The 23,411-nt window shown below is 32.7% G+C and overlaps 1 protein-coding gene across 1 annotated transcript; it reads left to right on the top strand.

Annotated features, from left to right (window-relative positions):
• Nucleotides 1-845: 845 nt before the first annotated feature.
• Nucleotides 846-22,155, top strand: LOC114336070 (probable phenylalanine--tRNA ligase, mitochondrial). The gene is made up of 3 exons (XM_028286393.2): nucleotides 846-1,540; nucleotides 8,074-8,267; nucleotides 21,609-22,155. The coding sequence occupies exons 1-3, from the start codon at nucleotides 928-930 to the stop codon at nucleotides 22,095-22,097; spliced, it is 1,296 nt and encodes a 431-aa protein (XP_028142194.2). The 5' UTR covers nucleotides 846-927; the 3' UTR covers nucleotides 22,098-22,155.
• The last annotated feature ends 1,256 nt before the right edge of the window (nucleotides 22,156-23,411 follow it).

Below are 23,411 nucleotides of genomic sequence, written 5' to 3'. Positions count from 1 at the left end.
TCCCTCACCTTGGTTTTCCAATTTCGCACTCCTAATCATAATAATAAGTACAATTGTGTTTATGTCTGTTATGCATACATTTCTGTCCTGATTAAACGCCGGTTAGCTAATGGCGGTTTAACCGGGACATAAAGTACCCGCCCTATATCTAAATAATAAAGGATTAAAATTCCAAAAACCTTTGTTTTATTGTATTAACCTGTTTATATTGTTAATGCCATACGTATATTATGTTATATCTGTTGAATTGAACTGTACTTTTTAATCCAGAATTTTAACAAATCCTGAGCCTTTCCACAATTTCACAAGCATATTTGTGCATTCAAATTAATTGAAATTACATCTTATATATCTATACCTACTAAAAATATTTATTTCTACACAAAAATGTCTAAATTAATAATTATAAAGAATGTCTATGTGATTCTTGCAATTAACAGTTTAAAATTATTTACAAATTATATTTATAGCTTCAATAAATGTCCTTGTTTCATATTGATTTGGGTCAAACCATGCATAATCTGTATCTGAGAATAAACTTTTATTTAGGAATCCTTTTTAATGAATAAAACAGGACATACATAACCAACTTAGATCCAAATATCCAAAATATAAAAATAAATCCAATATAAAAATAAATCCGATCAAAGATTTGACAGTGACAAATACAAAATACAATTGAAGTTAGACGCGTTTCTTGTTTCTCAACGTAATTTGTCCTTCAAACTATCTCGGAAACGGCAACGTTGGAGTTGAGGACACGCACGCGCAAATTAGGGAGCCGCACTGTATCTTTAGCCGCTCCTCTGATTTTGTCGACACTATTATGTCAATGTCAATATATTAAAATGAATCATAGATAAATAATATATAAAATGAATTAGGTTGGGTTGTATTGTGATGAAAATGTTACAAATTTAAATAAAAATGTTGAATATTTCAAGTATTAGTTTGATTAAACAAACACATTTTAAGTTATTCAAAAGACTTTTATCAAAAGCGCAACTTAAAACTAATGACTTAATCCTTCTGAACCAAAATTACTTGAAAGATGAGTATACAAATATCACTGATAAAGTATCAGGATATATTGGAAGAAATATTTACTTACAACCCTCTAATCCTTTGAATTTAGTGAGACAAAGATTAGTGAACTACTTTTATAAAAAATATGTGAACAGAAGAGGAAACCCTATCTTTTCTATCCATGATAATTTACCCCCAATTGTCAATGTTACCCAAAATTTTGATAGTTTACTTATCCCCAAAGATCATCCTTCAAGGAATAAAAGCGACTGTTATTATATAAACAAGAAGTTCTTACTTCGAGCACACATGACGGCTCATCAAAGTGAGCTAATTCAGTCAGGTTTAAATAATTTTTTAATTATAGGAGATGTGTACAGAAGAGATGAAATTGATAGAACCCATTATCCGGTTTTTCACCAAGTAGATGCTGTTAGACTGCGATCTAGGAATCAAATTTTTTCTGATGATAATTTGAATATTTTTGAAGAAGGAACCAACACTGCTTTTACAGGTAAAAACAGTAGAATTGGTATTGGCTGAAGTGAATTCATTAATTGAATGCTATGCTGGAACAATGTTGTAACCGCCAATAGTTTCATATGTGGGTTTTCCTTGACACAACATTCTATTTGTGCAAAATAATGTACTGCCAAGTGTGGGGAATATTAAGAGACTTTACTTTATGCATCTTATAGTCTGTCATATTACGCTCATAAAGATTCCTTTTTTCAAAATGATCAATTACAACATGATTTTTTCAATTTGTCAACAAAATTTGATTTGGCTTTTAAAATGTTGTTCCTGCATAGTATTAGAATATGATTTTTTTAATCTAACTACAATTTATTACTGTACCAAAATTGGGCATCAAATACCTTTCAGCTAACTTTTTATAAAAAAAATTACGAACCCAAGCGCATATGAATTAGTCCAAAACCTATGCAACAGAATTTTATTTTATGAATTAAAATTTATTTAACTATAATAAGTTACTTACATGGATACAATTGAAAATAAATTCTATTCTTGTCAGATCAGTACTCACAGGAGGGACCGCAGACATTTGGATACTATCAGGGCCCCCGTATCAGGGCGCATCCCCGAAAGGGCGCCAAACCGAAGGTTTGGTAAATAAGAAATTTTTATTTTAAATGAGATCATTTTTCTATACAATCTTAAATTTAATTTTTTCATGGACTCCTAGAGAAAGCTCAAAAATCAAATATTGGGTTATTACTGAAAAAATAATTAAATTCTTATTTTATATTTGGTGCTAATAAACAATCAGATACTACTATAATTGTATTTTTAATTTTAATATTAATGTTTTCTAAAGTAAAAAATAATATTTCGAGTACAGTGCGTAGTTCCAAGATAGAAGCTATAAAGCCATATACATAAATTTCATAAATATAACTATTTGTGAGAATCTTACACATATAGCAGATAATGATAGCTTGAACATACAAATTAGACAGTATTAGAATAATTGATCAAGTCCAAAGTTCGTTAAGTAGTAGATTTGATTTATGATGTTTGGTTATGATCACATTTTTGGGTTTTTAGTGACATTATTACATTAAGTGACGATGATATTTAAAAAAAAACTGACTTGTTCTTCAACAAAAGCTAACTACTGTACTTATTACTAAAAACTCTAAATATATATTTAAAAATATGTAACTACATCTGTACCAAATATCACTTTTTCATTAAGAATCTTCCCCAGTTTAACTGTGTCTGTTGCTTCTGGTGGTGAGAGATCATTTTCAAAATTAAAGTTAGTAAAATTTATTGAGTTTACTATGGTAGAGGAAAGATTATCTGGTTTGGCAATATTAGCTATACAGGGTGTCCAGAAACTCTACCGACAGACGAAAACAGAAGATTCCTTAGATAATTTTAAGACAGCTTAACGCAATTTAGCTAGTCCGAAAATGCTTCCCAAGGGAGCTAGAGCTATTTGAAGATGGCGTCTTGTCATTAGTTTTTCTTAAATACCTCCAGAACGCTTCTAGTTAGAAAATCTAAAATTGGTACGCATATTTATTTTCTAGAGGTAAATCGATTCCATCCATTGCAAATTTATGGTACCCGTCATAGGCGTCCGTTTTGGGTAGGGCAACGGTTATTTTATCGCATAACATTTTGTCTTTAATTTTTAAGCATTTTTGACTCTGGATTATTAAATGGTGAGGTATTGTAGTAATAAAGGTACTCTTGCTTTAAGTAGGTAGGACACACCGTTTTCTAGAATAATCAATTTGAAAATTTTTCGTTTTTTGAATTTAAAAAAAAAGAAAAATTTTTCAAAAAAAAAGGTGTATTTTACCGATGTGGAATTGATTTACCTCTGGAAGATAAATATGCGCATCAATTTTCGTTTTTCTAACTAGAAGCGTTCTGGAGGTATTTAAGAAAAACTAATTACAAGACGCCATCTTCAAATAGCTCTAGCTCCCTTAGGAAGCATTTTCGGACTAGGTGAATTGGGTTAAATTGTCTTAAAATTATCTGAAGAATCTCCGGTTTTCGTTTGTCGGGGGGAGTTTCTGGACACCCTGTATAGCTAATATTCTCCCCTTGATACCCCTGAGACACCCTTGCAGTCAAATCTAGAAAAACACCCATTTAATTCAATTTAGATTTAAGCTATCGTTGTCTAGATTTAAGAGCGTAGGCTCAAAATTTCGGACCAATGTTTTTTAAATGTACTCATTTTCTTTGAATCCCGAGAAAAGTAATAAATATTTTTTAACAATTTAAACGCAGAATGAAAGATTACATTATTATCAAGTATTTTGAAAACGACGTCCGAAGTGGACGTCGAAACGTTAATAAAATCATTTTTTAAGTTAAATTGTCGCTATTGTCGTTAAATTGTTACAAATTTCCAATTTATAATATTTAATTACAAAAATGCCACAAAGAAATAGCTTCAGAACAACATTATTACCAAGGGCCGAAAGTCCATTAGAATAAACTAAAAGTTTTTTTTGAATGAGATATTTAAAATTAAAAATCATACTAAACTTTCTCTTAGTTTTTCACCCCTGTAACTTCATGTTTATTAAAATAAACATTATAGAAGTTTTCAGGGACTTTCGGCCCTCGGTAATAATGTAATCTTTCATTTCAAATTTTTGAAAAATACTTAGGTACATAGTTTTCTCAGGATTCGAAAGAAATGAATACATTTACAAAGCATTGGCCCGTAATTTTGCGCCTACGTTCTTAACTAATATATTAATGTTTTATTTGTTTTTTTGCCATCATCAGCAAATCAGTTAAAAGAAAAAGAAAATTTGAGTTCTTGCAATTTCTGTTGTTTTATTACAAGTAAAAAATTAAAAATTATAGATTTGTTTCATAAGTGGATACCTATAGCAGATTTAAGGGCGCAAAAATTTATGCCGCACGCGGGCGCTGCTTAGCCTTGCGGGGGCCCTGGATACTATTAGCGTCTCTTTGTAAAGATAATGAGGTCGACTTTAATAAGTAACAAGACATTTACTCAACACAATCTCTTCCATACAATGAAATCCATAATATCTTGGTTGCAGAATGCAACCAACTTAAAATGGTATTCAAGCAGTCCTGATCTATCCCCTATTGAGACTCTTTGCTATCAGATGAAAAATTAAATGGTAAAATTCAGGAAATTTGGAATATCTTTCAACCAGATCACTCGTAAACAGTAGGCACTACGCCAAAGAGAATTGATGCTGTTTTGTATCATAAAGATGACTCCACACAGTGGTAACACTGAGTAAATATTTGGTCCAATTAATTTGTGCTAGACATTATTTTACCTTTTTGTTTATTTTATAACTACTATTGGTCTTGATGAAAGTAGGTATATGATTCAATAAAATTGTGTTTTGACTAGGAAAGTTTTGGGGTAGTTTTGATTTCTTCCATTATATATGGATTTTGGGCTGCTGAATCCGAATATGAGGTTTGCGGACAAAATTTCGTGACGGAACATTGAAAAAATCGCAAAAAAAGCGAAAAATTTCTGATTTTATCCCGCTTTTTGCTTAAATCTCGAAAACTATTAACTTTTAGTAAATGATCTGTTAATATAAATTAAAGTACTTAAAATTCTCTACAAATATCACTATTTACTTTATTTTTTCAGACGAACCGTTCGGTCTAATGTGCAAGTTGAAAATTGCGAATTTTGAATGGTCTCTGCAAAACCCACTTTATGTTTTATTAGAATGCGGTCATTTAATAAATTTCTCCTAGTTTCTTATAAATACATAATACATTTCTCCTACTGATAAATAAATAAGAATTATTTCCAATAATTCTTCTTTTTTAATGACAGAGTAAGATTAATTAAACTGTTAATAGCGTGACGTCGTAAAATTACAATGATGTAAAAATTATATTATTAACGCTTACTTGAAGAAAGTTGAGGAGGATAGGCAGCAAGTTCAAAGACGTTCTACTGCACCACCTTTTAATTTCAAAACTCAATGTTTTATGTGTGGTCTCGTCATAACACTTGAGTTTATAGAACAGCAAAGTAAAAAGACAACCAACCGCAATATGGTGTATCAGTTTCGAGTTTTAAAATTTAAAGAAACTGTTATAGAACGAGAAAAAGAACGTGATGATCAGTATGGCAAAGCCATAATCAAACGCCTTTTGTCTGTCTTAGACTTAGTAGCCTCTGATTGCCGTTATCATAGTTTATGCACAAGAAAACTGTACAATCGCCCAATCACTCAAAAAAGATTAAAAAATCGGGTCCATTTCCCGATGATGTTGAAAGAGCAATGCAAGATGTTTACAACTATTTAGAGAATAGGGATGGAAAGTGCCAATTTTTGCTCAATGAGTTGATCGACCAAATCAAGGGTAAATATCGTCCTGACAAAAAGACAGCCAAAGCCAATCTACTCAAAAAATACGGAAGCGATATAATTATTACCATGTCCCGAAACAAGAAGTCGGTCGTTTGTTTCAAAGACACAGGTTACAAAATCTTGAACGACGCTTGGTACCAACAAGCGTTAAAAAATGAAAAAGAGGAAAGACTACGGATTTTTCAGACGGCTGCTGCCATTATTGTTGAGGATTTCCGGAGCGAGGTTTATGAGATACAGGAATACCCCCCACCGGATAAGTTTTTAGAAGGAAATGAAGAACTAATTCCTGAAACACTACGTACATTTATGGAAAAAGTTGTACTTTATAAAAAACGTGGGGAGTATGATAACTGGAAGAAGAAAAGCAACGCGCTTGCTCATTCATAGTCTTGTAGCGGCGGTAAGGCCCAGATCATTCGTCTCACCAGTCCTTGTAGGGTTGGCCGTGTTGCTCTACAAAAAGTACGGATCAAGAAAATTGGTTGATGTAGTTTCCTCTTTGGGGTTTTGTTCATCCTATAAAGAAGCTATTTGTCTGACAAAAAAAAGCAATCGCAGCCGATCCGCAGAAAATTGACCAGCCGTGCTTTACACAGCAGGTGTACGATAACGCTGATTTTAAAGTACATACAATCGACGGATACAACACTTTTCACGTCATGGGTGGCATTTCTTGTATTGCACCAAAACATGCAGTAGCACCTAACCAATCCATTCCTCGGTTAAAAACGAAACCCACGCCTGAGATTTATGCAAGTCAGGGAGCTGTTCAACTAATTCATTTTGAAAGGACAAAACCTCAAGGTTTAGCAGAAATCAAGATAATAGATCCGAAGGGAATGTTCACACCAACTGAAACTGTGACTCCATCTGTGCCTGATCTTCTGTGGCTCTATAGGAAAAGTAGAGATATTCCCGGCCTCTTAGGATGGAATGGATTCATGGAAGCTGTCACAAGAAACATGCCATATGAACTAACATTTATTGTTTACCAGCCATTTATCAACGCTCCTCCAAGTGATTATGATACAATATTTACAGAATTGTTGAACGGAGTAGAGAAAACTAAATCCTTGAAGCAAGTTACATGTCTGGTGACATTTGACCAACCCCTCTACCTCAAGGCAAGAGACATCCTTGCTAGTCGTCCCGATGATCCTGATCTGTCAAATGTTGTTATAAGGCTCGGTGGATTTCACTATTGATGTCCTCCATGGAGGCAATTGGTTACATTATTCAAGGTGGTGGATTGTCTGAAATTTCAATACCATATATGAGGCAAAATCAACCGAAAAAAATATGTCTGGTCACGATGACACAAGGCCAGTACGAGCTCATATGTTGGCTCACAGAACTCTGGCCAAAATAGTGATTAAGTCAATGGCCCTATCATCAGCAATGGTGGATCAATTAGAGGAGATCTTGTTCAACTTAGACAGAACAGTGATTCTTTCTAATGATGTAAAAAATATTGTAAAATATGTGCCAGAAGAATTTAAATCCAAGTTTCAACTGTTGGCAGAACGTGGCCCCCTGTCTGGCCTGTTGTGATACTAAATTTGTACAATTTCGACTTTATTTTTCTATTTAATTACTTGTGCAGAAAACTAGCAAAAATGTAACAAAGGACATCATTCTAATAAAAAATAAAGTTTTGGAATGTAAAAAGTGGGTTTTACAGAGACCGTTGAAAATTAGCAATATTCAACTTGAACTTTAGACCAAACGGTTCATCTGAGAAAAAAAGTAAATAGTGATATTTGTAGAGAATTTTATGTACTTTAATTTTTGTTAACACACCATTTACTAAAAGTTAATAGTTTTCGAGATTTAAGCAAAAAAGCGGGAAAAAGCAAGAATTTTTCGCTTTTTTCGTGATTTTTTCAATGTTCCGTCACGAAATTTTGTCCGCAAACTTCAGATTCGGATTCAGCAACCCAAAATCCATATATAATGAAAGAAATCAGAACTACCCCAAAACTTTCCCACTAGGGGGCTCGTAGAGTACAAATTCACTGAATCAATATTGTATATACATAAAAGTATATTGTTGATCAAAGCATGTGACAAAACCACTTAGTATCAAATAAGCTTAATCGCAACCATTTAAGTTATAATAGTAAAATGACGAAGAGTATTTATATATGTTGTATTTATTTTTTAGGCAACCAAGAAAAACAAGCTTGTCATTCTTTGGAAGCAGTGAAAGTTGTAGAATTTGAATTAAAGGATACCTTAGTTGGCCTTGCCAAAGCACTTTTTAAAGAAAACACCAAGTATCGATGGGTAGACACAACTTTTCCATTTACACAACCGTCTTGGGAGTTAGAGGTCTTTCATAATGATGAATGGATTGAGGTAAATGTATATCTATATGTATAAAAACTATCCCAAAATAATTAAGGAAGTTAATAAGTGATTAGTTTTAAAAAACACTTGGTTGTCTTTCGTCTTTTTCTTCAGCTTTTCTCTTTTCAGGGTTGCTGTTCCTTTCTCTTCTTCCACTCATTTCTATGCATTATTTTCGTTACCTAAATACGCCAGTTAATGAGAGCAAGAACAGGATATTACCTCCAAATTCTATCCTACTGCATGGATTTTAATGAAATTTTGGAAATAGCCTCTACTTATCTCCTAATTTAAAGTCTACCCTATGCCGATGTGTGCTTTTGTCTTGGGGGGTTCCCAACCCTTCTCGGGGGCGGAAAATTTTTTAGTTAAAATAACCACGGAAGTGACTAGAGAGCCTAATTCTAAGCAAAAACTGGTTTATAATTTTTTTTGAAAACTCAGTATTTTTTGAGTTACTCGTGGTTGAAAATTGACCATTTTCATTGAAACATAACATCTTTTTGAACGGTTTTTTGCGAACAGCTTAAAAACTATGGATCTAACTAAAAAAACTATATAAAACATTTTTGTACCTTATAAAAAAACCTTTTGTACCTTATTCTTTCGTAAATCTTCTAGTTATAATACAAAAAGAGATATGGTAGGTGAAAAGAGTTTGTTTTTTGGTGCATGCTGAAATCGGTGTATTCAACTTGAAATAACAGAGAAACAGTCGATTTTAGGCGTATAATGCTACTAATACCTTTTGTAGTGCTTGAAAAGACCTTTAAAATGAGCAATATTAAATGTCGATTACATTCAACCTATGCAAGATATGCTGCAAAATATTGATGGCTAATGTATTTTAAGAAAAAATGAGAAGTATATTTTTAGCCCCTCATCCACCAGAATTTAACTGCATCGTTTTCCTTCTACAGTACCTTTTATGACAGTGTTATTTCTATGTTCAAAAAGTTGAATGGGTTTAAAATGAATGGATTTTGAAAAAAAATAAGATCAAATTATAGAGCACATTTTTAAATTTTCTTAAAAATCTTCCATTTTCTCCATGTAACTTGAAAATGATAAGAGATACAGTAATGAAAAACAGAAACAAAATTTTTATCTAAAAAACCCTACATTTTTGTATGGCATCTTTGTTTCGCATCTCTTATCATTTTCGAGTTACATGGAGAAAAAAGAAGATTTTTAAGAAAATTTAAAAATGCGCTCTATAATTTGCTCTTATTTTTTTCAAAAATCATTCATTTTAAACCCGTTCAACATTTTGAACATAGAAATAACACTATAATAAAAGGTATTGTAGAAGGAAAACGATGCATTTAAATTCTGGTGGATGAGAGGTTAAATACACTTCTCATTTTTTTTCTTAAAATACATTAGTCGTCAATTTTTTTTTGCAACATATCTCGCTTAGTTTGAATGTAATCGACATTTGAGGCCAGAGAGCCAGAGTGGCCTAACTGATTTGAACATTACTTTACATAATCAAAGAGAATGATCAGAAGCTAACAATATCCGATTGTTTTAGTAATTGTATGTTGACCAAAATCATTATTGGTCAACATACAATTACTATAGTGCAGTCACTGAAGGTGGATATGAACTATTACCTCCGATTTCGTTGAACCTCCATCGATTTGCATGAAAATTGGTGAGTTGTTAGAGAATATCTCAAGGAACAAAGGTGACATGGTGCCAACTTGCGCTTTTACCCTGGGGGTGAATGCCACCCCTCCTCGGGGGTGAAAATTATTTAATTAAAAATAACCCCACAATTCGATAGAGGGACAAATTATAAGCAAAATTTGTTATATAAAGTTATTAAAATAAATCAATACTTTTTGAGTTATTAAAGATCAAAGATTTTAATTTTTCGTAAGAAAAATGCATGTTTTTAACCGATTTTTCATAAATAACTCAAAAACTATAAGTTTTTACAAAAAAATTTTTATTACCAAAATTGAGGCTAATAAAAAATCAAATAAACTCCTTACTAGAAAAACCTTTCAATGTTAACTACAAGTGAGTTATAGGTAATTGAATATATATTTCTCTCGTCGAGTACCCAAATCTAAGTATTAAAGCTTAAATACCGGGAAAATGATGCATTTTATAACATAAACTTATTAAAGATTTGTCAAAGTTCGTAGAAATATCTATCAAATAAAACCTCGAACAAGTTGATAGCATTCAAATTTATGCACCAAAAATGTTTCAAAATGTATCTAAATATTTTTCCAAAAAATGTTATTGTTTTTTTGTAAATAACTCCGTTAGTTTTTAAGACATCAGTTTCAACTAAAACTAGTTAAAAGTTGATTCCAAGAGCTATTAAAAAACGTCAAAATTAGTCTTTCAAACCTTTTACTTTTTTTTAAATAAAAGGTTAAATGGCCCCGGTTACATGGTTCTCGCAGCAAAATTGAAATTTTAAACGTTTCTATCTCGGTTACTGTTTACTCTACGTAAATAATAAAATGGTTAAAATATTTGGAACAGAAAAAACTAAAATTTAGTTTTTTATCATTTTTTACGTATATTGAGTATTTTTGGAGTTATTATCAAAAGAAAATGAAAAGTACGATAATTTTAAAAATTCTGATTTTTTTAAATTATAGGTATATTTTTTTCAAAAATATACATTATAAACCGGTCAAAATTGTTGAAATCATTACAAGCCGACAAGCCAGTGCTGGCGCGTGACCTTAAGCGAAAATACACAGCGACAAATGCAGAATACGAGAAGGTCAACCGCCACCACTCGCTTGTCGCACTGTACTTATGCTAATATAAAGAAATTTTTGTAAAGATTTCTATAAATTTTAATATTTGTGGAAATGGCGTATGTTTAATTTTTCACTTTTTCCTAAAAAAATTGAAAGGGTTCTCTAATTTTCATCATAACTTGCTTAATTTTGATGCTATTAACTTTTACTGGAGCTCATTTGATAGGTATTACAAAGTACTTTCACAAGTACTTAACAAGTATATTCCATAAAATGCATCGTTTTCCCGTTATGTAAGCTTGAATACTTAGATTTGAGTACTCGTCGAAAAAATTAACATTCAATTACCCGTAACTCACTTTCAAGTAACATTAGTTTAGTTTACAACAGCTTATAGTTTTTGAGTAATACGTGAAAAACAGCTTTAAAACATGCATTTTTTTTTTTAAGAAAAACTAAAATCTTTGATATTTAATAACTCAAAAAGTATTGATTTATGTTAATAACTTTATACAGGGTGTCCCGGAAAATAGTGCGTTCCTTTAAGGTATGGAGAGAATACACAATTTGGAACAAGAAAGTCCTATACCATTTTTTTCTAAAGTTAACCATTTCCAAAAAAAAGTTAACATTGTTTTCCATATACCTGTATTTTAATGTTTGGAAATTTTAATAAACTGGCAACATCGTACGCACTACGGAATAATAACATAATAAGAACTCGTTTGTGATTGTGATTAACAGTATTTAAAATAATCCAACCTAATACCTAGTAGGTAATACTTATGTATTTACTATTTGTTTACTAAAATTATTTTCTTTTGAAATGTATTGAAATACCTATTGCATAATTTTAAACGAATTACACATCTTTTAACATAAAAACACATCTTTTAACTGAACTAGTATTATGTATTTAGTAAGGTTAAAATAGGTTAAATGCTGAGTATTGCTGAGGGCTTTAACTGAATTACATAGTTTTAATAGTTTACAGTGGAACTTAAATACACCAGATAATGTCTCAGTAATTTGTTTACTTGTGAACTGAAATAACTAAGTTGTACTTACTTGAAAATAATTATTATACCGAATAGATGTTTCAAGTAACCTTTCACAAACACCATTCATAGGTAATAACATAATAGGTAATACACTCACTATTCGAAAACATTTTCGGCATTGACACTAAACAGGATTCTTTAAAATCATCTGTTTACTATCTATTTATTTACATGGGACTGTCTATGCTTAAATTTGCGTACCGCACATAGTTGTCAGATTTAAATTTGCCTACCAAAATACATTTAAATTTTTTGGTCAAACGGTTGAATTTAGAAAAAAATGTTATAAGAGATTTTTGTTCTACATGGTGCCTTCTACCTATACCTTTAAGGAACGCACTATTTTCCGGGACACCCTGTATAACAAATTTTGCTTAGAAGTTGCCTCTCTATCGATTTCTGGTATTATTTTTAATAAAAAAAACTTCACCCCCGAGAAGGGGTGGCATCCACCCCCAGGGTAAAACCGCAAGTTCGCATCGTGTCACCATTGTTCCTTAAAGTATCTTCTAACGACTCACCAATTTTCATGAAAATCGATGAAGGTTCAACGAAATCGGAGGTGAAAACCTTCAGTGACTCCACTACTAAAACAATCAGACATTGATAGCTTCTGATAATTTTCTTGGAAAAAAAATTTTTTTCCACCCCATTGAAGGGGTGGGAACCCCCAAGGTAAAATCGCCATAGTATATATATAGGGTAGACTTTGTTTCTTGAGCTATTCCCTACTTACTGTGAAAATATCGAGTAAATCGATGTAGTAGGATGGAATTCGGAGCCAAATACCCTCATTGACTGCCCTAAAACCTTTCTTTCCCATGTCCTCTATTACACAGTCCCCCTGTCTTCTCCTGTTTTCCTCTACCTCTCTTTTTATCAACTTCTAACAGCTCTATCCTTCATCCAACATAGTTTTCATTTCTGTATCTGACATGACCAAACCATTGCAGTTTTTGATTTGGTCACAACTTGTCAAAATATGCCAATTTCTTCTTCCTTTTTCTCATAATCCTTACTGCCCTTCAGGGCGTCAGATATAGGGTTCCGCCTCTTATCCATTTCTTCCGTGCACTTCTATTGGTGACCAGGTTCTTCATATCACTTATATTCATGTCTCTCTTTTCACCAATATCATCGATTTGGTCTATCCATGTCTTCCTCAGCATTCCCTTTTTCTTTTGTTTCCCATTTTGGCTTCATGTACCTTCTTTGTTAGTCTCTTTTGCTCCATTCGCTCTGTGTGGCCAAATCAGTTCAATTGTTTATTTTTGATCTTCCTCATTATCGGTTCTTGCTACAGCTCTTTAATATATCTTCATTTCTAAATCTTTCAAACTTCGTAACTCCAGCTATTCTTCTCATGTATTTCAGCCAACAAACTGTCAGTACTGATGGATTGGCCCCGTCCCATTCAAACAGTGAAGCGAGATTGGCGCCAACATACAAGACAGAGGTCCTAGAGAGACAGAATTTGTCAGGTAAAATTTGCTATAACTACCACCAGAGTTGCCAGATGCGATTTTATAAAACCCCCATTTAGAAACTGAAATTCCCTCAAATCACCCAAATTTAAATTTTTGCCGCATCTTAATAAATTAGTAGTCAAATGTATAGAACAGTAAACAAAAATTATACTACGTATCAACAGAGGGCCCTGGAAATAATTCATAGGTCTATCTTCTTCGATTATATGAGAGTATAATATACAGTTCTATGTGTACATTCGCAAATTTAATTTCCCATGACCCCTTAAAATTTTCCATAATTTTCCCCGCAAAAAATCTTTCAACCATTTCTGCTTGGAGAAGTTCGCTTTCGCTCGAGATACGCTTTCAAATTACCCCAAAATAGTGGGAAATACCGCAATCTGGCAACCCTGAACTACCTGACTAGCACTATCAATTTGTTTGTTTATGAAAGATGGCAATTATCTTCCCTATATTACCTGATTATCTTGTATCTCATCCTGGCCCCATTAAACTCACTTCATGGCGATTCCATCAGTATTGACAGTTCGTTGATTTCATCTCGGTTGCGTTTATCGTTGATTCATGTTTCTTTTGCACGATCCATGTTTCCGCCCCATATGTCATTATCGGATTGACTATGCTGTTATATACTCTCGAGTTTAGTTTTGTTGTCTATTTCTGATTTCACAAAAATTGTTTTATTCAGTGAGTGATACATGTAGCCTTCTTCAGTTTATTACTTATTACCATGTCCGTTTTCCCATCATCAGTTATTATATTTCCCAAATATTCAAAAGTAGATACTTGTTCTATTACTTGTTCCCTTACTATTTATTATATTGGTACTCCTTTTTTTCTCATCTTCAATGTCAATTTTCAAATGTCTATTAGTTTTTGCGTTTTCTTCACTTTGTCTATGATTAAAACTATACCATCAGCATATAGAAGGGAATTAATCATTATTGCATTTAAGTTTTTGTATTTAAAAATTTACAGAGTGGGGTTTAGAAGTGAATATGGAAAAAACTGAATACATGAGTATCGGAGGAGACCAACATAGCCTCCGAGTAGAGGAAAATCAAGAAATAAAATTATAAGAAGACTAAAAATACCTGGGAGTAAAGATCAGTCAAGACGGAAAATTAGATGCAACTATTAAGGAACGAAATATACAGGGAAGTAAAGGTATATCCTTACTGAACAGCGTACTGTGGGATGAAAACATCTCTAAGGAAAATAAAAGAAGAATATATAACACTATAATAAAAATCATCACAACATATGGATGCGAAGTTTGGCCCCTAATAGACAGAACAGAGAAAATGCTTAGAGCAACAGAAATGGACTTCTGGCGCCGTTCGGCGGGAATATCTAGACGCGACAGAATAACAAACGAGAGAGTCCGAGAAATCATGGGGGTTGCACATAGTACTGTTAACATCAGGACGAAACAACTCAGCTGGTACGAACACGTAAGGAGAATGCGGGAGAATAGAATACCAAGACAGATCCTCGAATGGCAACCAAAAGGAAGGCGCAGACCAGGAAGGCCTAGAAGAATTTGAAGAGAAGGAGTTGATAGAGAAACCAGGGACAGAAAACTCGTGGACGATCTATGAAATGACAGAACGAGATGGAGATTGGAAATCAGAAGACGTCGAAGAACGTTGTGAACCGATATTATATATTATGTATTAAGTTTTTGTATCCTGCCTATTATATTGAAGGTTTCTTGTTTGATCTTTTGTATGTTTTATTAAGGTATCCAGGTATTTATTGGGTTAATCCATATCAGATCACCCAGTCAGTGTTGCTCAACATTTTTAATTTTCCTGATTCTTTTATCATGGATTCCCTATAGGTAGATATTCACAAAAATCCATTTGAAAAAATTTGCCATATTTTTTATTTGGCAGCCATTTTTAAAATGACGGCTCGGCGAATTTAATGAAAAAACGGGGTTTGCGGAAAATTTAATTGCCAAGTCATTTTTAAATATATAAGCATAATCTACACACCAGTGTGTTCAGCATGAAATTCCCTTCAAAAATATGTTATTTAAATTTCTCTATCATTAAAGAAAGTCAATAAAACTTTCTCCAAAACTTCGGAAAGAATTTAGCAAAATCGTTCATTTTTAATACCATTAATTCTTAGGAAGGAGAAGTATCTCACAAATAATAATTTATTTCTGTGTTGAACACTCAAAACAAGAATAAAAAAAACCGCTAAACGCGGTAAAAATGAGTGGCGCATACAATATTCCAGCTACAAAAGATCTGATATGAATATTACGTGACGCAAAAATGTATTTTCATTTTGATGCAAAAGAAAATTCTAGTTTTATTTTAAAAGATTTTTCCATAACATTTGCTTAATTTGAAGTAAAACGCGCCACAAAAGAGTAAGTTTGATACAGTTTGAATTTTGAAACTCTTTTGTGGCACGTTTACTTAAATTTAGCAAATATTATGGAAAAACCTTTTAAAATAAAACTAGAATTTTGTTTTGCATCAAAATGAAAATATTGGTAATTTCATTTGAAATTCTTAATTTGAGCAAATATTGTTCTTAGAATAGATAGAATAGAAATATGCTTTATTGTCATGAAAAATTGTACAATTCTATCGACAAAGCTTATAAAAAGTCAAGAAAACAAAACAATAATCCAATTTACTAAAATTACATAAATCAATATATTTACAATAATAACAATAACAATGAAGTTAAACAGAATTAATCAATTGCAAAATTTAAGTAAATTGCAAATGCATAGTCTACCAAGTAATTAATAAGTTTAAAAGTTAAGCTGCTGCATATGACACCCAAATATAGACAAAAAAATGATAATAAAAATACTACTTGTGCAAAGGGTACTGTAATTTCTTAGTTATTGATTAAGAAAATCTTCTACTGAATAATATGGTCTTTCAGATAGGTAGGCTTTTGTCAGTTTACGGAATTTGGGGAAAGATGCTGCAGATTTAAGTTGTAGAGGGAGATGGTTGTAAAGTTTTTTTGCGGAATATAATATAGATTTCTTTACTAACTCAGAGGACGGGGTCGGCATATAGACGTCAAACGTAGAATTTCTCGTGAAGTAGTCATGATTAGGTCTTGGTGGAAAGACATGTAGATGTTTACGAATTAAGCAAACAGTTTCTAAAATATACAAAGATGGAAGGGTTAAAATTCTGTGATCTTTGAAGTAACTTCTGCAATGTGTTGTTCTTCTGAGGCCAAACAGATATCTAATTGCTCTTTTTTGTAATTTGAAAATAACATCGAATTGGGCAGCTGTACCAGAACCCCAAAAAGGAAGACCATAACGAAGATGTGACTCGAACAAAGAAAAATATGTTATTTTGGAAGATGCTAAATTGAGTTCATTCGAAACAGATCTTATAGCACAGCAAGCTGAGGATAGTTTCTTCCTTAACAAATCGATATGGCGGGACCATTTAAGGTTGCTGTCTAAAAAAATACCAAGAAATTTTACAGAATCAACGGTACTGATCTGGCTGTTATTAAGAGGTAAGGGTTGAAGGACTCCTTTATAAGACTATGCTACTGTTTTATCTACGTTAAACGAGAGTAAATTAGAGTCAGACCAGGTTTTTATTGTAAGTAGATCAGAAGTTATAGTAGCATGAAGAGTTACAATATTTGAGTTGCTCCAAGTGATACTGGTATCATCAGCAAAAAGAAAGATTTTCCATCGATTTTTAAACTAGTGATGTCATTAATAAAGATAAGGAAAAGTAGAGGACCCAATACTGAACCTTGAGGTACCCCACATACAATGTTTTTGAGACTAGAGTCTGTATCATTTGCTCTAACCAGTTGTTTCCTATCATCCAAGTAAGATTGGAACCAATCTAAAGAAATACCTCGAATTCCGTAGAAATTTAGTTTTCTTATCAAAATGTTATGATTTACACAATCAAAAGCTTTGGCGTAGTCACAAAAAACGGTGGCAGTGTGAAGATTATTGTTCAGTGCTTGATAAACCTCATGTAGTACAGAAAAGATGGCATCAGTGGTGCATTTATTATTTAAAAAGCCGAACTGATTTTGTGATAAAATGTTGTTTTCAACTAGAAAGGACATAAGTCGGGCTTTTATGAGTCTCTCAATAATTTTGGAGAGTACCGGTAGTAGTGCAATAGGTCTATAATTGCAGGTATTAGATATTTCACCACCCTTATGAAGAGGAATAATGATGGCTGTCTTCAGGCAATCTGGAAATTTACCTTTCTCAAAGGAATCATTAATTAGTGAGATGAGGACTTCTAACACATTTTCTGGGAGATTAGAAAAAATTTTTATCGATAGACCATCAGTACTACAGGAGGATTTGCTTTTGATACTATTGATTGTTTGGATCAGTTCAGATTTATCGACTGGTTTTATAAAGAATGAATTCGAGACCTTTCTTGAATTAGGGAGATAAGCAATGGGATCTTGTTGTGGCAAAATAGTTGATGTAATATTTTTACTCACATTAACAAAGTATTCATTTAGATTTTCAGGGTCTGGAAGGGAAATTGTTTTGGCAGTGTGGGTTTTATTTCGAAGATCGTTTATTATGGACCAAGTTTCTTTTGCAACACTTTTTGAGCTTCCCAAACGGTTATGGTAGTAGTTTTTTTTAGTTGATTTTATAAGTTTAAGATAGGTTGCCCTGTACTTTGTGATATATTCAGTGATAGAGACGTTGGTAGTAAATTTCCTGATATAGAGAAGAGAACGCATATTCTTGGAAGATATTCGGATACCGTTAGTAGTCCAGGGTTTGCGATGTTTTGGCTTAATTGCAATTAAAGGAAATGCTTTATTGAAGATACAGACAAGCTTATCCAAAAAAGCACTGAAATTATTATCCACGTCCATAGCAGGAAAGCGCCACTCAGAGGTTAAGCATAAATTTTGGAAATTACGAAAGTTCCGGGTGGAAAAAATCCTGCCTAAACGTCGGGTTTTCGAGGAGGGTTTGCTCAAGATATTAAACTTCGTATAAACTGCTTCATGATCAGATAGTCCAGCATTAATAATTGTAGAGTGGACATCAAGGGGTGAAAAATCTGAGACAGTATAATCAATTATGGTAGATGAAGTTTTTGTAATCCTTGTAGGAGAATCAACGTGCATTGTTAGACCTTACGATTCAAATATGTTGACCAATGATATTTGTCTAGCACTAGCAGCAGCATAATCAATGTTAAAGTCCCCGCATAAAATGTTTCTACTTTTATGGGACAGGTCATCTAACAAATTTAGCAGGTTCTGAAAAAATAGTTCCACGGAAGAGTTAGGTGATCTATAAATGCAAATAATATAAAGATTAAGATTATTATTGTAAATTAACGAAAACTCAAAGAAGGCTTCACTTAGCAGAAAGTCATATTTTGTTACCGAAGAAAAATCATTGCTCGTAGATAGAATTAGGGTGCCCCCGTAAGCCGAGCTTGGACGATCATACCTTGCAATTGTGGTGTATTTTTCTACAAAAAAAGGCTCGTTGACTTCAAGCCAGTGCTCTGTAACCGCAACTACCGGGGGAAATCCTAATTCCCCTAGGAACAAAAATAATTCATCAGTTTTGTATCTTATAGAACGAATATTAATCAGAACCATGCTAAAGTTGTTATCACTAAAACAATTTGAGGATTCTAGTCCCTCAGAACACGTCGTGATGTTTAAAAATTTCGTTTTGGAGAGGCAGCGGAATAGTAATTTCGGTGACATTCCCTTGATTTTTGCAGGTGTATAATTCTTTCAGAAGTGAGAAAGGATCTGTAAGCATCAAGATCAGCTTCCACCTCATCTGGACCAATCCCATAGGCATTGTTAAATTCCAGCAGAATTCGTCGTAGGTCTTCAGTCTTAGTGGGAAGTCCCTCGGAAGCCAAAAAGAGTTTAACGCTTGTATTGGTAAATCCATCGTAAAACACTGAAGCTGGTTGGTCGTGTAGATAAGCAAGATGAAGTTTAATGGCGTTTAAGATATCCTGTTCCCTTAATCTGGCTAGAAGATATCGACTATTCGAGTTATTGGTTAATCTAACTCTTGGTGGGGTCAAAGGATCCAGATTTATCGAAGGTTCTAAAGTATCCTTCTTAATGAAATTTACAGGCGAATGGAACGGATTCTTAGATTTACAAACTTCGATGGCCTGCTTGTCTGTACGTATGTTTGTGTTTTCTACTTCATCTTTGTTCTTGCGAGAATTGGTAATTGGATTTTTCAAGGTGACAGGACTTCTGAGATTCTTCGGATTCTTATGTGACTCAGATGAAAGCGTTGGTTCAGAATTGGAAGATTCTATAGACCATTTGATGTTAACACCAGGTGGCCAAATTTCCTTATTAAATAATAAGTTAATAGCTGTTCTAGATTTTATACCTATTTTGAACGAAGAGCCAGTTGTTGTGTCGGCATCTTTAAGGAGTGCGTAACATCTAATATATTCCTTAATGCCTAGCTTCTCAGTTGCGCTATCTTCAGTTGGCAAGTCACTTATACTAATAAAATTTTCAGGCACTTCTTTCTTTTAGTGTTGTTTATGACACTGTTCACTTTAGTTCACCCACAAAACAACTCATACTGAATAATTAAACAATCAATTAAATAACATTACTAATATAAGTAAATTTAATTAAGCACATCAATGTAGTGATACAATTCCAAAACTGCACTAACAGTGCAATGGAGATTGAGGGGGGGGGGTGTTCATGTCTCCACTTGCAGAGACATGTAGGTGCAGTTGTTATTTTAAAACTCTAATAATAATATATAGATTTAAGCATCATTTGATTTTGAAAATTAAGATAATTTTAGCCTTGAGTTGCTAATTTAGCATTGCACGAGTGTATTAAAAAGTTAGCGTTTTTATTGGAATTCACAACTCTATAACTCAAAACTTAGTTGAGTCTCAGTCATAATTTTTTTGTGAGATATTCTTATCAGTATAAAAAACATTTAATAAAAATTTCACTTGTTTTTATTCAGTCCCTTTTCAGATATTGACCTTTGACAATTGGCATTAACGTGCTTTCGGCCATTTTTGAAAAACTGTAGGGAAAAAAGGAGTTGATTCTCAAGACTACAACTTGCTGCTGGTAGTATTTTGAGTATTCAACACAGAAATAAATTATTATTTATGAGATACTTCTCCTTCCTAAGAATTAATGGTGTTAAAAATGAACGATTTTGCTAAATTCTTTCCGAAGTTTTGGAGAAAGTTTTATTGACTTTCTTTAATGATAGAGAAATTTAAATAACATATTTTTGAAGCGAATTTCATGCTGAACACACTGGTGTTTAGATTATGCTGATATCTTTAAAAATGACTTGGCAATTAAATTTTCCGCAAACCCCGTTTTTTCATTAAATTCGCCGAGCCGTCATTTTAAAAATGGCTGTCAAATAAAAAATATGGCTTACAAAATTTTTTCAATTGGATTTTTGTGAATATCTACCCATAGGGAATCCATGATAAAAGAATCGGGAAAATTAAAAATGTTGAGCAACAAAATATATTTATATTGGGTGATTTAAAATGGATTGACCCTATTATAAATTAGAGAGGACTTAGTCCATCTCCTTGTTTAAGGGAGTAGGCGCAAAGTTTTGCGCCAATGTGGTTTAAATGCATTCATTTTTTCCAATCTTGAGAAAACTTATAACTACTGTTTTTGAAAAATTTAAACTCAGAATGAAAGATTACATTATTACCCAGGGCCGAAAGTCCCTTAGAATAACCAAAAAGTTTCTTTTGAATGAGATATTTGAAATTTAAAATCACACTAAATTTTCTCTTTTATTTTTTCGTCCCTGTAACTTATTAAAATAAACAGAAGTTTTTAGGGACTTTCGGCCATCGGTAATAATGCAATCTTTCATTTTGCGTTTAAATTGTCAAAAATACTTACTAGTTTTCTCACGATTAAAAAAAATAAATGCATTTAAAACGCATTGTCGCGAAATTTTGCTTTTACGCCCTTAAGGCCACTTTCATAAAATAATATTTTCAAAATTTATATGTAAAGTTTTATTATTGAAATATTTATATATTGTTCTAGGTTCTAGGGTGTGGTATTATGCAACAAGCCATTTTAAATAACGCTGGAGTCCACGATAAAATCGGTTGGGCCTTTGGTCTAGGGTTAGAAAGGATTGCGATGTGTCTATATCAAATCCCAGATATTCGTTTGTTCTGGTCTTCCGACTCAGGCTTCCTAAACCAATTTAAAAACAAAAACGTCAATGATGATATTATTTATACCCCCATTAGCCAATATCCTCAATGTAAGAATGATCTAAGCTTTTGGCTTCCACCAGGGGAGTTTTCTGCGAATGACTTTTATGATTTAGCCCGAAACATAGGTGGGGATTTGATAGAACAGATTGAATTGATTGATGAATTTAAACATCCAAAGACTGGAAAAGTTAGTCATTGTTATAGGATTACATACAGACACATGGAGAAGACTTTAACACAGGAAGAAGTTAGTGTCATACATAAAAGTATAGCTGATGCTGTTAAAGAATTGGGTGCTACTATCAGATAAGGTTTAAAGTGTACAGTGTAAAGTTTTTGTTAATAAATTTTTTATTGTTTTAATAAAATTATTTTTATTTGATTTGTTAAACAAGCACACACAGTGTACATATTCTATTCGCGGTGTGCAAATACTTGGAGGGGATACGAGAAACTATCGTGCGCGAATAGAGGAGAAATATTGCAACTTTCTTAAATAATTCATATTTTATTTGTGTCAATTGAAATTATTGTCAAATTGACGTACATTTTATACCTACTGTCATTGAAGAAGAAAAATTATATATTGCTCCACAATATTGATATGATATGCAATTATTATATAAAGGTAAATTTAATTAATTGTATTTTGCTTGCAGTACTGCATTTGAATAACTAATTTTATTTACTACATACAATTGTTTACTTTTTAATAACATAACCTGAATCTTACTTTGTCTTCTTATTATTTTTTTGGACTATGGCCTTGATAATTATCCAGTAACCAGAACTAATATAATTGGCCAATATAATTAAAAGTGCGAAGAAAGTTGCTGAGCGTAGAAACCAGGTGTCGCTTTGCCGAACTTGCACGGTCCCAATAGCAGTGGCGGCTTTTGGGGGTAGGCAGGATAAGCCGGACCTACCCAATGATTTTAAGAGCTTTAAAATTGAAAAAGATATAAATATTTAAAAATTATTTTAAAGCATGTAAATAACTTTTAAATGTACTAAATACATCAGCGTCCGTTAAAGACAACTTTGTTATATATTATCACAGAAAGCATCGAATTGTATTCAGGCATTTTAAATATCATTAATAGGCCCCTCTCGGAGCTGGCCGACCCCGCTCACATAAGATCTCCGTACACAAAGCGTTTGAAGTTAAGCAGCTTGCCGGATAAAGATTTTTATATTGCCGTGTTATGCTTGGTGTATAGGCCCGATTGAAACGGGCCTTCGCCAAGCCTCGTTGTCACTTGTAATATAATTATCGAATTGTAACTGACAAATTTGCACAAAGCAAAGAGAGAATAAACCTGCTCTATAAATAATAAAATATGTAAACAATTTGTATATTTTAGTTCATAATTTTATGTAGTTTTAAAAATATAATTAAATGTAAATCTGTTACAGTTACCTTTTAAGTATTTTTATGCATAAAAATAAATTTTTATTTGCATATTATGCATAGCTATTTGTAATTTGCTTTCGTGGCCTACCCAAAATTTTACCCCACCAGCCGCCACTGCCCAAATAGGTGCCCGTGGGGATGGCGCCTATGTGCAGTATTGTAGTCGGTGTATGAGAAAGTATTCGAAACAATAAACAAATAAATTATATA

Source organism: Diabrotica virgifera, chromosome 2 (assembly GCF_917563875.1).
Source record: "Diabrotica virgifera virgifera chromosome 2, PGI_DIABVI_V3a".
Classification (NCBI taxonomy): domain Eukaryota; kingdom Metazoa; phylum Arthropoda; class Insecta; order Coleoptera; family Chrysomelidae; genus Diabrotica; species Diabrotica virgifera.
Note: the sequence above shows the minus strand (reverse complement) of the source record. Positions and strands in the feature narration are given on the sequence as shown.